Genomic DNA, 16126 nt, shown 5'->3' with positions numbered 1-16126 from the left:
TGGCATTAAGGGTGAAACTCAGGCTGGCCTTGAAGCTGCAACCATCCTGCCCCATCCTCCTCAGTGCTAAGATTATACTTCCAGCTTGGTTTTCTTGCACTTCGAATCATCCAGAGAATAGCCTACGCCGAGGAAGTAAGTTTTAGCCTGGGGCTCAAGGGCTCCACTAGAAGCAACTTCTGCAGTCTGCTCCCCGTCTGTTGAGATAAAAGCCTCGGTGTATTAACCTCCAAGGGCTTAGTTTTGCCTCACGTAGTCGCATATTCTCAAGCGGATTTGTCTTCACTCATCTCTCCTAGAAACAACCCTTGGCCACTAGGATCACACACATGGAACCACTCAATTCATTTCCACTACCTGGACGCCGCTAGCGGCGAGTTATGCTCTGCGCATGCTCACAACCGAGTTCCTGATTGGTCGTATAGAAGGAAGCGTGTGTTTGTTTTCCCAGGATTCCCTGCGCTGCTGTCATGTCGGCCTCCATGTACATGCATCCTCACATGGGACTCTAGGCTTGTGAGTGTCTTTACTCTATTTGTCGTGACTAGACGCCGGCGACTTTGGACCCTTCCTCTTTCGCTCTTCTCCTCCCTCGTGGGACACTGTATCTGGTGCAGCGATGCCGGGGATGATGTGGACGCCGGAGCTGGCGCTTCTGAGGGGCTTCTCCACGGAGGCAGAGCGGCTGTTATGGAAACAGGAGGGCATCTGTGGTTCAGGTGAGAGAGCTGTACCTTCGCGGAGTTAGGCTAGTGCCAGAGCTGTGAGGACAAAGGATGCCAGCCCTGGATACTTAGGAGGTGTCAGGAGGGAGGAAGTTTCGCTTGATGGTCTGAGATCTGGTAGTCTGGCAAAAGTTTCCGAAAGACAGACTTGAGCTGATTTTTAAATTTAGAACTGACGAGTAAAAGAGAGTTTAGCAGGAAGCAAACAAGCAGGCAAACAAACCAGTGTTGTAAAAATGTCGAGGCCAACATGTGCCTGGGGAAATATGAGGGGATCATGAGAGAACCGATGTGTTTGGGTTGGCTTCGTGGGGGAGAATATTGAAAGTAGGAAGGAAAGCTTTCCTGTGTCACTTAGAATGTTTGTGAATTTCCTGAAGAAGGGTAATATGCCTACCACCACCGCCACCGCCACCGCCACCAGCACCAGCACCAGCACCAGCACCAGCACCACCACTATCACTACCACCACCACCACCACCACCACCTGCTGCTTATAGCCTTTCTAGGTATCGTGTAATTGTAGGAGAGATGATGTTTGTTGGCAGAATGAGAGTGTGCAGCCACTATTCTGTTAATATCTTTTTGCATATTAAAATGTTTATGTAATGGATTATCGTTTACACTTAAAATCTCTTGCATTACTGAACTCACTTTTTATATTACAGATATCGGAGTTTTCTTAGAATTGCTGTTAGAAGGGAGCTATGAGGCCTTGTTCCTGCATTCAACAACACAGAATATTTTAAATTCAATAATGATTGCGGAAGAAAAGATTGACAGCTACCTGGAGAAGCAGATAGTGAATTTCCTGGATTGCTCTACAGATTTGGAAGAAATTGAAAGGTAGAATTTTATTTGAAATTTCTACAGAGAAACACATTGGGTGGGGGCTGGAGATGTGGTTTAGAGGTTAAGAGCACTTACTGCTATTTCAGAGGACCCAAGTTCAATTCTCAGCATCCACTTGGTGGCTCACCACTGTATAACTCTAGTTCTAGGAGATCCAACACCCTCTTCTGACACCCGTGGGCACTAAGTACATGTGTAGTATGTATGTATACACCTAGGCAAAACACTCATATACTTCAAATAAATAAATAAATATTGAATACTTTTGTGGCATCTTGACACTGGAAGGCACTGGTATCTAGTAGTTGTTGAAATACCTGGACTCACGATATGCCAAGTAGTCTCCGTAAGGTCTCTGGTCCAGAAAATCTTCTAGAATGGAAAAGGAGAGTGGTGTAGGATCGAAGTGAGTTTTGTACAAGAATGACATGTCCTTGGTGGTCACTGCTAAATGTCCCAATGCTTATGTCTGATAAGTATTAGCTATCAGCTTGTTTCCTTTGATGTTGCTTGCTGTTTTTTTTTTTTTTTTCCGTTTTGATTTGAGACAGGGTCTCACTATGTAGCCTTGGCCTAGAACTCACTCTAGACCAGGCTGGCCTCAAACGCCCAGAGTTCTATGTCCTCTGTCTCTCACAGGCTGGGATGAGAGGCATGCACCTTAAAGGGGGCAGTTCATTTTCTTAAACGTGTAGCTGTACCTTGGATCTTGCTGTTTCTAGGTTCCTGAGAGATGCTTGCATTTACGTTTACTGTGTTTCGGGTCGATATCTCTAGAGATATCAGGGAACTCCATGTGTTTGTCATAGATCCCTCAGTTACCATTCTTCCGTTAGGATGTCTACACATGAGTCAACTCTCAGCCTTCTGGAGGCCTCTGTCTCATTGCCGTATGTTTGTTAGCCTTCCCCTTCTCAGCTGTCCAAAATTCTTAACCATTTAGAGTGCATACAGTTTCATTCTATCCTGATGTTTGCAGACTCGTTTCATATAGTCCTTCGACGAATAAACCAAGTACCTGTTGAGGTTGTGTTGTAAAAATAAATAAAGACATAACTCATAGTCGTAAGTAGTTTGGCGATGATGTTACTGTTTTTTTCCAAGCCAATACAATTCTGTCTCAGTTTTTCTAATTTTTGCTAGTGTCATTCTTGGTTTTGTTGTTGTTTGTGACTGTGTCTTGCTGTATTACTCATTGGGCCGGAAGCTTGCAGTAAAAAACTTCAGGCTGGCTTCTAATGCATAATCTTTTTGTTGTAGCTTCCCAAATTTGGGAACTATAGGTATTACTTCTTCACCTTCTTCTTATTTCTTCTTCTTCTTCTTCTTCTTCTTCTTCTTCTTCTTCTTCTTCTTCTTCTTCTTCTTCTTCTTCTTCTTCTCCTTCTCCTTCTTCTTCTTCTTTCTTCTTCCTTCTTTCTCCTTCTCCTTCTCCTTCTCCTTCTCCTTCTCTTCTCCTTCTCCTTCTCCTTCTTTTCTTCTTTTGTTACTGGAGTTGAGCCTCCAGCTTCTCACTTACTAGACACACATTCTACCACTGAGCTGTATCCCTGGCCCTTTTTTATGCTTTTTATTTTGAGGCAGGGTCTTACTAAGTTGTCCAGGGTGGCTTTGAACTTGTGATCCTCGTGCCTCAGCCTCCAGTGGGGATTGCAGGCTTCAGCATCAGGCCTGGCTTTCTTCTTGATCCCTGTTGGCTGGCTGATGTGTTTGTCCTGTGTGAAGTTAGCCTTGTGGTGCCCATTCTCATCCCCTCTCTTCCTTTCCTTCCTTTGCACGCGACACAAATGCATTAATTCATAGGTGGACCAGAGTTGTAGTTTGAGAAGAGGCCCTTTGTTTGCCCTGTTTTAGGGTGCACTTTCCAAGAGAGTATTTGGATGCTGGGGATATTCTGTGTCTCTTGTCAGTATAGTAGCCACTATTCATACCTGGCTATTGAGCACTTGAAATATGGAATCTGTGACTAGAGACCACATTGTATGTTTAAGTTATATTAGATTCACATTTATGTTAACTTAAGATTGATTTACTTTTACTTTATTTATATGGGTATTTTGCCTATGCAGTGTATGTGGAGGTCAGAAGAGAGCAGTGATTCTCTGGAAATGGGGTTATAGGCAGTTGTTAGCAGCCAGATGGGTGCTGGAAATAAACTCAGATCCTTGGGAAAGGCAGTTAGTGCTTTTAACTGCTGAGCCACCCCTATAGCTCTAGACAAGATTCACTTTAAACGCTACATGTGGCTAATGGATTTATTGGCTATTGAAGATATAAATTGTAAAACATTAGGATAGTCTCAGCTATTACTTGATTTTTTTTTTCCCTCAGTTAAACTGAAATTCAGTAGTATGCACGAGGGCACATGGTGATGGTGGTCAGTAGTTGTTTATTTCCTGTGCTGGTTGGTTTCAGTCACCTTGACACACTTGATGTAACCGAGAACAGGGAATCTTTTTTTTTTTTTTTTTTAAGATTTCTTTACTTATTTATATGAGTACACTGTATCTATCTTCAGACACACCAGAAGAGGGCATCGGATCCCATAACTGTGAGCCACCATGTGGTTGCTGGGAATTGAACTCAGGACCTCTGGAAGAGCAGTCAGTGCTCTTAACCACTGTGCATTGCTCCAGCCCAAGACAGGGAATCTTAGTTGAGAAAACACCTCAGTAAGATTGGTGTAAGCAAGTCTATAGGGCATTTCCTTGATTAATGATTGCTATGGGAGGCCCCAGCTCACCGTGGGCAGTCTCATCCATGGGTGAATAGTTCTTTTTTTTTTTTTTTTTTTTTTAAAGATTTATTCATTTATTATATGTACAGTGTAGCTGTCTTCAGACACACCAGAAGAGGGCATCGGATCTCTTTACAGATGGTTGTGAGCCACCATGTGGTTGTTGGGAGTTGAACTCAGAACCTCTAGAAAAGCAGTCGGCGCTCTTAACCTCTGAGCCATCTCTCCAGCCCGGGTGGATAGTTCTGAGTAGCATTAGAAAGGCTGAGGAAAGCCATGGAGAACAAGCAAGTAAGCAGCCTTCTTCCATGGTCTCTGCTTTAGTTTTTACCTTCAGCTCTTTGTCATGATTTTTTTCACTGATAGAGTATGACCTGAAGGTTGTAAGCTGAAATAAATAAACCCTTGCCTATCCAACTTGCTCTTGGTGGATTTTTTTGTTTTTGTTTTTGTTTTTTTTTTAAGTCAAACCTTAACTAAGCCATTTACCATTCTTGTTTGTAGACAGCAGCTGGTATTCCTACTTGGCGTGAGCAGCTTGCAGCTTTTTGTTCAGAGTAACTGGACTGGACCTCTTGTCGACTTGCACCCTCAGGATTTCTTGCCGTCTGTTCTGCTTGAGAAGTTCAGTGAGGTATTCTTCTTGGAGATGGTATATGTAGAGTCAAGTGTTCTAAGTAGGAGAGTTAACAGCTAGGCAGTGGTGGAGGCAGAGGCAGATGGAGCTCTGAATTGGAGGCTAGTCTAGTCTACAGAGTGAGTTCCAGGATGGCCAGGGCCATGCGGAGAAATCCTGTCTTGAAAAAAAACAAGACAAAACAAAAACCAACAACAGAAAAATTGGAGTTACCGGTAGGTAGAAAAGAGGTGACTTTGTGGTTTGCCCAAACTATTACTAAGAATGCTTGTTCATTGATCTCCTGACCTCCACACATACATGTCAACTCACATGAATATACATGCACACATCATAGCACATGTTCATCACGTGCATGTACATTTGCATGCATACACACAAAGAATATGTCTCCTTTGCACTGAGCACCTCATTGATAGAGTAGACATGATCACCGTCACAGAGCAGAGCCTCTGGCTTTCCCTAGGTCTCGATTTCTATCTTGATTCAGAGGTTATGGGCCCGAGGCTGGCGAGGTCCCGTCCCCTCTCTTCTGGTGGGTTTGCAGCCTCCTCTGTTTGAGTTTTTCAAACAGCAGTGTCCTCTTTTCTGTTTCAGTGGTACTGGGATTTGACCTCATGGCTCAGCAGGTTAGGTAAATACTCTGCCACTGAGTTAAACTCCCACTTCTGATCCCATCCTTGTGCTCTGATCTCAGAAAGCCTGGGAGTACTGCATTAGAAGGCCCTATGTCATCCTGAAAGCATCTTCTGACTCCCTCCTTTGGACCCAGCCCCGGAATTGCTGTCAAGGGCAATGTTATGATGGCTGTTTTGTCTGACTTTTGTTACTCTGTTAAACTGCTTGCTTGTTATTTGTGTCTAGGGATTTTAGATAGAAGACAGTGATCTGAAATTTGTGCTAGAACAGAACATATTTCTCATCTCCCTCACTCACGGTGAGTGTGGTGAAGATTCTTCCTCATAAAGGCATGTGTGACATCTTCCTGCACTTCTCCAGAGTGACTTGGACCTTAGGAAATATGCATGGGTAAGCCAGGAGCTCCAGCCTAATGTGAGGAGCACAGGTTAGCCATCTGAGTTCCAGTGTGGTTTGAGGAGCACAGGCTAGCTACCTGAGTCCCAGTCTGATGTGAGGAGCACAGGTTAGCCACCTGAGTCCCAGTCTGATGTGAGGAGCACAGGCTAGCCACCTGAGTCCCAGTCTGATGTGAGGAGCACAGGCTAGCCACCTGAGTCCCAGTCTGATGTGAGGAGCACAGGTTAGCCACCTGAGTCCCAGTCTGATGTGAGGAGCACAGGTTAGCCACCTGAGTCCCAGTCTGATGTGAGGAGCACAGGTTAGCCACCTGAGTCCCAGTCTGATGTGAGGAGCACAGGTTAGCCACCTGAGTCCCAGTCTGATGTGAGGAGCACAGGTTAGCCACCTGAGTCCCAGTCTGATGTGAGGAGCACAGGCTAGCCACCTGAGTCCCAGTCTGATGTGAGGCGCACAGGTTAGCCACCTGAGTCCCAGTCTGATGTGAGGAGCACAGGTTAGCCACCTGAGTCCCAGTGTGGTTTGAGGAGCACGGGTTAGCCATTTAATTCTTGAGTTGTTCTTTAGTTTCCCCCCGCTGGGTTTTGCTGTGTTGCTGTAGCTGGTGTTAATCCTGAATTCCTGGGCTTATGCCACCGCTCTGCCGCAGGCTCCTAGAGAGCTGGGATTACTTGCATACACCGTCACGCCTGTTTTGACTTTTATGGATCTGTTTCCTCACTTTCTAAAAAATATATTTTTACTTATGTTGTGTGCGCGCGTGTGTGTTTGTGTGTATGTGCATGCCTGTGTTATCAAGACATTGAATTATCTTCCTTTACTATTTCTTCCTTATAATTTTTTATTCTCCTTTCTAAGAATTTGTTTTTATTTTTGTGTAGGAGTGTTTTGCCTGCATGGACGTGTGTGTATCAGATGCATGCTGTCTGAGGTCAGGAGAGGTTGCTGAATTCCTTGAAACTGCAGTGACAGATGGCTGTGAGACGTGATCTGTGTGGTGGGGGCCAAGCCCAGGTCCTGTGCAGGCACAGCAAGTGCTTTTCACTGCTGGGCCATCGCTGCAGCCCTTTTCACCTGGTTTTTGAGTCACTCTTTCTCTGGAGCTCATTGGTTTGACTAAAATGACTGAGCAGGAAGTTACAGATGTCCTCCTATCTCAGGGTCCTCAGCACTGGGCATACGGCTGCTTCCCCCTGCCTTAGGTGTTTTCTTTTTTGCTTTAGGTGGGTGCTGGGGATCTGAGCTTATATCCTTATATTGTGCAGAAAGTACTTTACCAACTGGGCCCTCTCCTCAGCCCTGAGCATTCCCCTTGGGGGTGGGGTGGGCTTCTGTTCATTGTAGTTTTTGGTCTGCTCACTGATGTGTAATTTTCATTGATGGAAATTAGGGAGTAGGGATGGGCTACATAATAACCTTTGCCATGGAGTGAATCCTAAGTGAAATGTAATTATATCCTATATATCAAATGCTGTTCATGTAGGGTTACTTCTTGGTTTGAGACGGGCTCTCACTGTGTAGTCCTGGCCATCCTGGAACTCATTCTGTAGATCAGACTGGCCTCATGGTCACAGGGCTCTGCCTGCTTCTGCCTCCTGAGTGCTGGGATTGAGTGGATGTGCCAGTGTACCCGGTGTGGACTTCTTACTGAAGTGGAATTCTGAGAAGTGTAAATGTAGTGCTCTGTTCAAGTTTTTCTCCCGATCCTCCCCTGCTCCTCCCCTTCCCTTCCTCCCCTCCCTTCCTTTTCTCCCTCCTTCCCTCCCTCCCTCCCCTCCCCTTCCTCCCTCCCTCCTCCTTCCTCCCTTCCTTCCCCTCCTCCCTCCCCTTCCCCTTCCTCCCTTCCTCCCCTCCCTCCTTCCTCCTCCTCCCTCCTCCTCCTCCCTTCCCTCCCTCCTCCCCCCTTCCCTTCCTCCTCCCTCCCTCCTCCCCCTCCCTCCTCCCTCCCTCTCCCTTCCCCCCTCCCTCCTTCTCCTCCTCCTCCTCCCTCCCTCCCTCCTTCCCTCCCTTCCCCTCCCTCCTCCCTCCTCCCCCTTTCCTCCCTCCCCTCCTTCCCTCCCCCTTCCCTCCTCCCTCCCTCCCTTTCCTCCCTCCCCTCCTCCCTCCTTCCTTCCCTCCTTCCTTTCCCCCCCTCCCTTCCTTCCTCCTTTTTCCTCCCCCTTCCTCCTTCCCTCCTCCTTCCCTTCCCTTTCCTCCCTCCCCTTCCCTTCCCTTCCCTTCCTCCCTCCCTTCTCCTTCCTCCTTCCCTCCCTCCCCTCCCTTTTTTCCTCCCTCCCTCCCTTCCCTCCCTCCCTTCCCCTTTCCTCCCTCCTCCCTCCCTTCCCCCTTCCCTTCCTCCCTCCCTTCCTCCCTCCTTCCCCCTTCCCTTCCTCCCTCCTCCCTCCTCCTCCTCCCCTCCTCCCTCCTCCCTTCCCTTCCTCCCTTCCTCCCTTCCTCCCCTTCCCTTCCTCCCTTCCTCCCTTCCTCCCTCCTCCTCCTCCCTCCCTTCCCTCCCTCCCCTCCCTTCCCCTTCCTCCCTCCTCCTCCCTTCCTCCTCCTTTCCTCCCTCCCTTCCCTTCCTTCTCCTCCTTCCCTCCCCTTCCTTCCCCTCCCCCTCCCCCTTCCTCCCCCCTCCCTTCCTCCCTTCCCCCTCCCTCCCTCCCTTCCTCCCTCCTCCCTCCCTCCCTCCCCCTTCCCTCCCTCCCTTCCTCCCCCTTCCCTCCCTCCCTCCTCCCTTTCCTCCCTCCTCCTCCTCCCTCCTCCTCCCCTCCCTCCCCCTTTCCCTTTCCCTCCTTTCCCCTCCCTCCCTTCCTCCCCTCCTCCCTGCCTCCCTTCCTTCCTCCCGCCCTTCCTTCCTTCCTCCCTTCCCTCCTTCCTTCCTCCCTCCCTCCCTCCCTTCCCTCCCTTCCTCCCTCCCTTCCTTCCTCCCTTCCTCCCCTCCCTCCTTCCTTCCTCCCTTCCTCCCTTCCTCCCTTCCCTCCCTTCCTTCCTCTCCTTCCCCCCCCCTTCCCTTCCCCCCCTCCCCCCCCTCTCTCCCTCCCCCCCCTCCTCCCTCCCCTCCTCCCCTCCTCCCCCCCCCCCCCCTCCCTCCCTCCCTCCCCCCCCCCCCTTCCCTCCCTTCCTTCCCTTCCTCCCCTCCTTCCCTCCCTCCCTCCCCTCCCTCCCCTCCCTCCTCCCTTCCTCCCCTCCTCCCTCCTTCCCCTCCCTCCCTTCCTCCCCTCCCTCCCTTCCTCCCCTCCCTCCTCCCTTCCTCCTCCCTCCCTCCCTTCCTCCCCCCTCCCTCCTCCCCTTCCCTCCCCTTCCTCCCCTCCCCCCTCCTTCCTTCCTCCCTCCTTCCCTCCCTCCTCCCTTCCTCCCCTCCCTCCCCTCCCTTCCCCTCCCTCCCTCCCTTCCCTTCCTTCCCTCCCTTCCCCTCCCTCCCTCCCTCCTTCCCCTCCCCTCCTCCCTCCCTCCCCTCCTCCCCTCCCTCCCCTTCCTCCTCCCTCCCTTCCCCTCCCCTTCCCCCTCCCTCCCCCTCCCTCCTCCTCCCCTCCTTCCCTCCCTCCCCTTCCCTCCCTCCCTTTCTCCTCCTTCCTCCCTTCCCCTCCTCCTCCCTTCCCTCCCCTTCCTTCCTTCCCTTTTCCTTCCTTCCCTCCCCTTCCTTTTCCCTCCTCCTTCTCCTTTTTTTTTCCACAGGGTTTTCCTTTGTTGTTTGTTGCCATCAACCTTTTTTTTTATTTTAGGGGTTTGCTTAAGATCTCAACCTTTGCCATGACTTCTTTTGACAAGTGTAGAGCAGGGCCCTGGACCTAAGCACATACATTCACCTGTTTATTGCTTGGAGGCCATGGGACTGGGAGAGTGGAGCCAGTGAATGGGGTGGACCGTTGTGCAGTAGCCTGCTTTATTTAGTGCATCAGACAGTTTATACTCTGAGGGTTAAGAAGAGTCACATAGAGGCTGGAGAGGTGGCTCAGCAGTTAAGAGCACTGGCTGCTCTCCCAGAGGACTTGGGTTCAGTTCCCAGAATCCACATGACCCCTCACAACTGCCTGTAAGTCCAGCTCCAGGGGTTTCACACCCTCACATAGATGTATGCAAGCAAAATACCAATGTACGCAAAATAAAAATAAATAAGTAAATAAAGAGTCACATAAGTAATGTGTACTCTCACTGGGGCAAACTGCATATGGCTGGCAGGCCTCATGTGGCAAAAGCATATTTTTCTGTGGAGGCGTGTAAACATCAGTAGCCAGTTGTAATGAGTAATCTGAAATAATCTGAAGTGAAGTCTGCCTGGGAAGGGCCCCTCACATGACTTCCATTCTTGCCCTGTCTTGTGACGTCCACCTATTTAAACTTCTAGACTCAAGCAGCCTTCTTGCCTCAGCCTCTGGAGTATTTAGAATTATTGATGCCCCATCTACTCAGTCAATTCTTTTTTTTTTTAACGTTTTGGTTGAGTTTCTGTTTCTCATTTGTGTGGCTGACTGACAGGGCAGCATGGGTTCATAGGTCTCTAGTGACATTTGTAAGGCTGTGATGATGTATAGTGTTTCTTCCTATGTAATTAATGAACGGTCTCATTTTAAGCCTGAATTAATTGAAATATCTGTATTTATTATGACGTATAACTGAGTAGTTTCTTAAGTTGGACAAGCCTTACACATCTTTTTCAGGTCAAAGGACTGGACGCTAGTATTATGGCTCTCCTCATTCTAGATGGTGAATCAGTCTACAGCCTCACTTCAAAGCCCATACTGCTGCTAATAGCACGCATTATCCTGGTGAACATCAGACATAAATTAACAGCTCTCCAGGTAAGGCAAGGGAAGGGTCTGTGGGCGTTCCACACAGGTCCCCTTGTGCCTGTGAACACCGGACTGATGCTGCCTGGGTCTCAGTATATTTTGTTTTCTGTATCTTTATTTTAAAAGTCTTCCTGAAAATAAGAAAAAATATCGTGAGATTAATCTGTATAAGATGAGATTGTACCGAGATCCTTCTTTACTAGGAGAAAGAGAGAGCGAGAGTGTGCGCGTGTATGTGAGTGTGAGTGTCCATTTGTTGGGTCTTAACTAAAGCCTCAAAAGCACCATTTGTGCTCTGTTAGAAATCTGAGCTATGACACTCAATGTCAGTGAGAATGGAAGGAGCCTGAAGTCATGGCTCCTGGTTCTTTGTGCTGGATGTAGTAGAGCCTTTGTTGAGTGTCTTCTGTGTGCTTTCTTCAGGTCTCATACACAGCAGTGAGGACAGTCAGTCAGTCACTCAGGAGGTTCATAGGCCCTTGCAGAGCTCTATGGAGAGGTTGCCAGCTGTGGAGTGTGTGGTCCCCATGGTGAATGCTTGGCTTCACTGGGGCGGCCAGTGCAGTTCCAGTATGAGTTCCAATAAAGCTTTGTGGCTGGGCATGGCATACGCCTTCTCAGCACTCAGGAGACAAAGGCAGGTGCTTCTCTGGGTTTGAGGCCAGCCTGGTCTACAGAGTGAGTTCAGGACAGCTAAAACCATACAGAGATACCCCGTCTTCAAAAACTGAAGACCAACTAAAAATTACTTTTTTAAAATGAATATGGGTATTTTGTCTGTTTATGTCGGTACCTCGTGTATGACTATTGTGCTGGATCCCTGAGATTGGAGTACACACGTAGGGGCAGAAAAGTTGGGATAGTCAGTCTCTGCTGGGAAGCTGCAGCACTTTAGAAGCTGTGTATTTGTTATGTGCAGCTGAGCAAGGAGTCAGGGTTATTGAACACAGCTGAACAAGGAGGTAGGCTTAGCTGATGTCAGTAGGAGCAGTCTCTGCAGGGGAGCAGTCTTCAGGTTCTAAACCCGGCTGTGGAAGCGCAGGAGAAAGCCACCGTGGATGTTTTTTGTACGCAGTGTCAGCAACCCCACCTGGACCTGGGAAGGCTTTGTCATTTCTCTGAGCCTCATATGGAGACGGCCTTGCCATTGTCCATTAGCTCTAAGGCACTAGAGTCCCTGACATGGCCGTGTCCATGTCAGAAAATACACATTCACTCAGGATTTCACATGCTCCATGTTAGTGTGCTTCACATGCATGTGTGGTACCTGCAGAGCCTGGCCTGAAGGTTCTTAGACACCATGTGGTGCCGGGAGTCCAACCCAGGCCCTTTGGAAGAGCCGCTAGTTCTCTTAATTTTGGAGCTCACTCTCCAAACCCCACCCCCTTTAGTGGGATGATGATTTACAGTAGCCTCTCTTTTTATAAGTTTACTTTGTTTTTAATTATGTGTATGTGTGTCTCTGTGTGGAGCGTGCAGGTGAGTGCACAGGCTGCAGGAGGCCAGAGGCCTTGAGTCCCTTTGGATCTGGGATTTATCTGAGGCTGTAGGTCTCCTGATATGGGTGTGGGAACCAAGCTTGAGCGCTCTGTGAGAGCAGCAAACACTCCTAAGCGATTCACGATCCCTTCAGCCTCTTTGTGATTCTCTCAGTGATGCTATAATACTGTTTCTCTCCTAAATGGTAAAGAGTTACCTGAGAAGTAACTCGCCTGGAGCGAGTTAGGCAAGGGCTCTTCTGTTCCTCCAGCCCTCTCTCTAAGTTGTCCAGCAGGCCTGGAACTCACTGTGTAGCCCAGGCTGGCCTTGAAGTTTGATCCTTCTGTTTCAGCCTCCCAAGAGTTCAGATCTGTTATACTAGGTTTATGTGAAAGACACTCCTTAATCAGATGAGATACTAAGTTCAAGTAAAAAAATGTTTTGATAACTAAATCTTGCTACTAAAGTAGGAAAATTAGTTTCTTACCAAGTCATGTAACATAAATCAGGATAACAGGTGTTTTTTTTTTTTTTGAGGTGGGATCCATGACTGATTAATTTAGATGTCCCAGAATATACTCATTCTTAGTATTTTAGTAACCCCTTTAAAATATGTATTATGACTTGTACCTATATAATATAGGCATGAGTACATACAGAAGAACATAGAGATTACTAACCTTTGTTATGACCTTTTCTAGAGAAAGGTGAGGATGGGGCAGTGGACAGAGACTGTGTTAGATGGAGTATGCACAGTGCCTTTGTAAGTGTGTGTGTCTGTGTCTGTGTCTGTGTTAGCGTTTGGTGTTTTCCTTCATTGTTTTCCATTTAATTTTGTTTTTCGTTTTGGCTTTTGAGACAGGGTCTGTCTATGTAGCCCTATATGTCTTGGAATTCATTACATAGAGCAGGCTGGACTTAAACTCAGAGACCCACCTGCCTTCTTAAATGTGCCTGGCTTTTCCATTTAATTTTTGAGACACAGTCTCACTGAGTCTGGCTTAGTGATTTGACTAGGTTGGCTAGTAGGATCCAGGCATCCATTTGTCCCACCCACCACCCCCAGTAATGAGGGTGCAGATGCGAATCAGTTATACTGTTAGGGCTTCTTATTCTGTCACCGTCTTCATTGTCTTCTTCTTTGCCTTCCTCCCTCCTCCTCCCCTTCCTCCTCCTCTCCTTTCTATCTCTCTGATTCTCTCTTTCCTGTGAGAGAGAGAGAGAGAGAGAGAGAGAGAGAGAGAGAGAGAGAGTGTGTGTGTGTGTGTGTGTGTGTGTGTGTGTGTGTGATGATGAGTTGACCCTGAGGGTCCTCATGTCCGTGCAGCAACTGCTCTTACCTGTCGTGCCGTCTCCCTGGCCCTTGTTGTCTTAAGGAAGAGGTATTGGTCAAGCACAAACAAATAGGAGTGAATAAAGAAAATGCTGCCTGTGCTCCGTGGGTACCCTGTGTTGTTGGTGCCTGGGTTGTGAGGGGAATGGAGTGCCGAGGCAGAGAAGGATGCTTGTCATAGTCATTTTAAGGGTGGTGATAAGTCTGCAGTACCTCAGAAAGCCTATGGCTAACGAGGACATGCTGCAGGTTTTGATACTGTTGATAACATCATGGATGATCACGCTTATCAAGGAATACGTTTCTTGAGTGTAAAAATATTCCAGAAATTAGTCTCAGTTACTGTAAAGTTTTCCCCAGGTGTTCCTTATTTCCGCTTATGTAGTGCTTTGTTCTAGAGCTTGCCGTGGTGGACTTTGAGATATGTGAATATTCACCAACAGTTGCTGGAGGAGCGGTCACCGCAGCTTTTCGCTCTTGCTGAAAACTGTATTGATCAAGGTATGTAGCAGATTGAAAAGTTCCTTACTCACTTCTCATTGTATATGTGTGCAGACACGTGTGTGCATGTGACGTGTTCATGGAGGTCAGAGGACAGCTTTGCAGTCGACACTCCTATCTCACCTTTTGTGGCATCTGGGAGTCAAACTCAGGCTGCCCGGCTCCCACAGTGAGCATCTCTAGCTGCTCGTGTGTTTTTGAGACAGGTTTTGCTGTGTAGACCTGGCTGGCCTAGAGTTCACTGTTTTTTTTCTAGGTTGGCCTCAAACTCATAATCCTCCTGCTTCAGTAGGCATTATAGGTGCCGGCTGCCCTGTCCATGTAGAAGATGTTTGTTTGATATGCAGGTATCCCATTTTAATTCCTGTCTGAGGGTTTTCACTTGACTATATCTTTTGACTAATAATTATGGCTTCCTGTTTCAACTTGTTTCTTTTTCTTCTGGATGGGTTCCGTCATGAATTACCAGGTGCCGAGTCCTAAATCCCTTCTTCTTGTTTTCTGTGTGTTTTTTTTTTTTTTTTCTTTTTCTTTTTTTTGGAGCTGGGGGCCGAACCCAGGGCCTTGCGCTTGCTAGACAAACACTCTAGCACTGAGCTAAATCCCCAACCCTGTTTTCTGTGTATTGAAGGCCAAGGCCAGGGTCTCACAGGTGTAGGTGGGTGCTTTGCTCATAGCAACATCTCTTGCTCACCTTTTTTGGCATTTTGAGTTTTAAAAAGACATAGCGCCAGGCATGGTGGTCACACCTTTAGTTCCAGCACTTGATACACAAAGGCAGGGAGAGCTCTGTGAGTTCAAGAGCAGCTTGTTCTGCATAGTGTTTTATATAGTCAGACCCTGTCTCCCCTCCCACCTCTTCCCTGAGACAGACTTTCTCTGTGTAGCCCTGGCTGGCCTGGAACTCACTCTGTAGGCCAGGCTGCCTTGAACTCACAGAGCTCCCTCTGCCTCTCCTTCCTAAGTGCCGAGATCAAAGGTGTGCACCACCATCCCCTGGCTATGACCTTGTCCTTAAAAAACAAAAAGGATGATCAGTTTTGTCTTTATTACCTGCTCAGACAGAAGTATTCTAGGTAGATCATTATCGTCCATCTAGCTGTCCGTCTGCCCGTCCATCCATCCGTCTATAGAAAGGGTCTCACTACATAGACCAGGCTGGTCTCAGACTAGAGATCTGCCCTCTTCTGCCTTCTGAGTAATGGAATTAAAGTACTGGAATTAAATGGCTTGTGTGCTACCATGCCCAGGTAGGTTACTATTATTTTCATCACAAATTACATAAAGCAATTTTAATATTTTCTTCCTTTTTTTTAGTATGAGAAATTTTATTGGAAACAAATATAAACTTCATTTATTATCATTTTTAAAAGGGTTAACTAGAGCTGGAGTAAACTGAGATAAATTTAGGATTAGGAAATTATTCTTTTCCTTTGAAGAATCAGAGAAAAGCTTAATTTTAAAGACATTTGATAGAACATGTTTTACTGAGGATGGCAGTGGAAGGCACTTTTGCATCTGTCTTATTGTTTTAGTAGTTTATAACATTAAACAGAAAATGTCCTAAAGCATGAAGGAGAGGCAGATTTCCCAGAGTCACAAAGCAGACACATTTGCCAGGGCTCCCTGCTGCTCTTGCTGCCAACCCCTCACATTCCCTAGGAAAGCCTGCGAGGAGAGGACGTTGGGCACCTGTCACTTGCTTTCATGCTCCCTTTGCTTGTAGAATGGCTTTTCTTACAAACATTGCCAAATATGGCTGGAGAGATGCCCAGTGCTCTTCCAGACAGTCTGAACTCAGTTTCCAGGACCCGGTGACAGCTCCCAGGAGAGCCAGTATTCCCTTCTGGTCTCTACAGACATCTACTTTGATGTGCATAGAATCACACACATGTATGTGTAATTAAGATGAAAAATAAAATCATAAAAAAATTACCAAACCAAGTCTCTAGGTGTGAAGGAGTATTTGAATACACATGTACTTGAGGTTGGTAATGAATTTCTGATTTACAAAGCTGGGATTTGATTTTGCTGAGCCTGGTTCCAAGGCCTATA

The 16126-nt window shown here is 47.4% G+C and overlaps 1 protein-coding gene across 1 annotated transcript in view; it reads left to right on the top strand.

Moving 5' to 3' along the window:
* The first annotated feature begins 453 nt into the window (after window positions 1–453).
* The window catches only part of Ttc27 (tetratricopeptide repeat domain 27), a 144343-nt gene continuing 128670 nt past the window's right edge, over window positions 454–16126 (top strand). The window contains exons 1-5 of the mRNA XM_032908915.1: window positions 454–719; window positions 1394–1571; window positions 4819–4948; window positions 10627–10767; window positions 13969–14071. Of these exons, the coding sequence (XP_032764806.1) occupies window positions 620–719; window positions 1394–1571; window positions 4819–4948; window positions 10627–10767; window positions 13969–14071 (652 nt within the window). The 5' untranslated portion in view covers window positions 454–619. The remainder of the gene's footprint in view (window positions 720–1393; window positions 1572–4818; window positions 4949–10626; window positions 10768–13968; window positions 14072–16126) is intronic.

This window comes from Rattus rattus, chromosome 7 (genome assembly GCF_011064425.1).
Source record: "Rattus rattus isolate New Zealand chromosome 7, Rrattus_CSIRO_v1, whole genome shotgun sequence".
NCBI lineage: Eukaryota > Metazoa > Chordata > Mammalia > Rodentia > Muridae > Rattus > Rattus rattus.
This window is presented reverse-complemented; position numbering and strand designations above follow the sequence as displayed.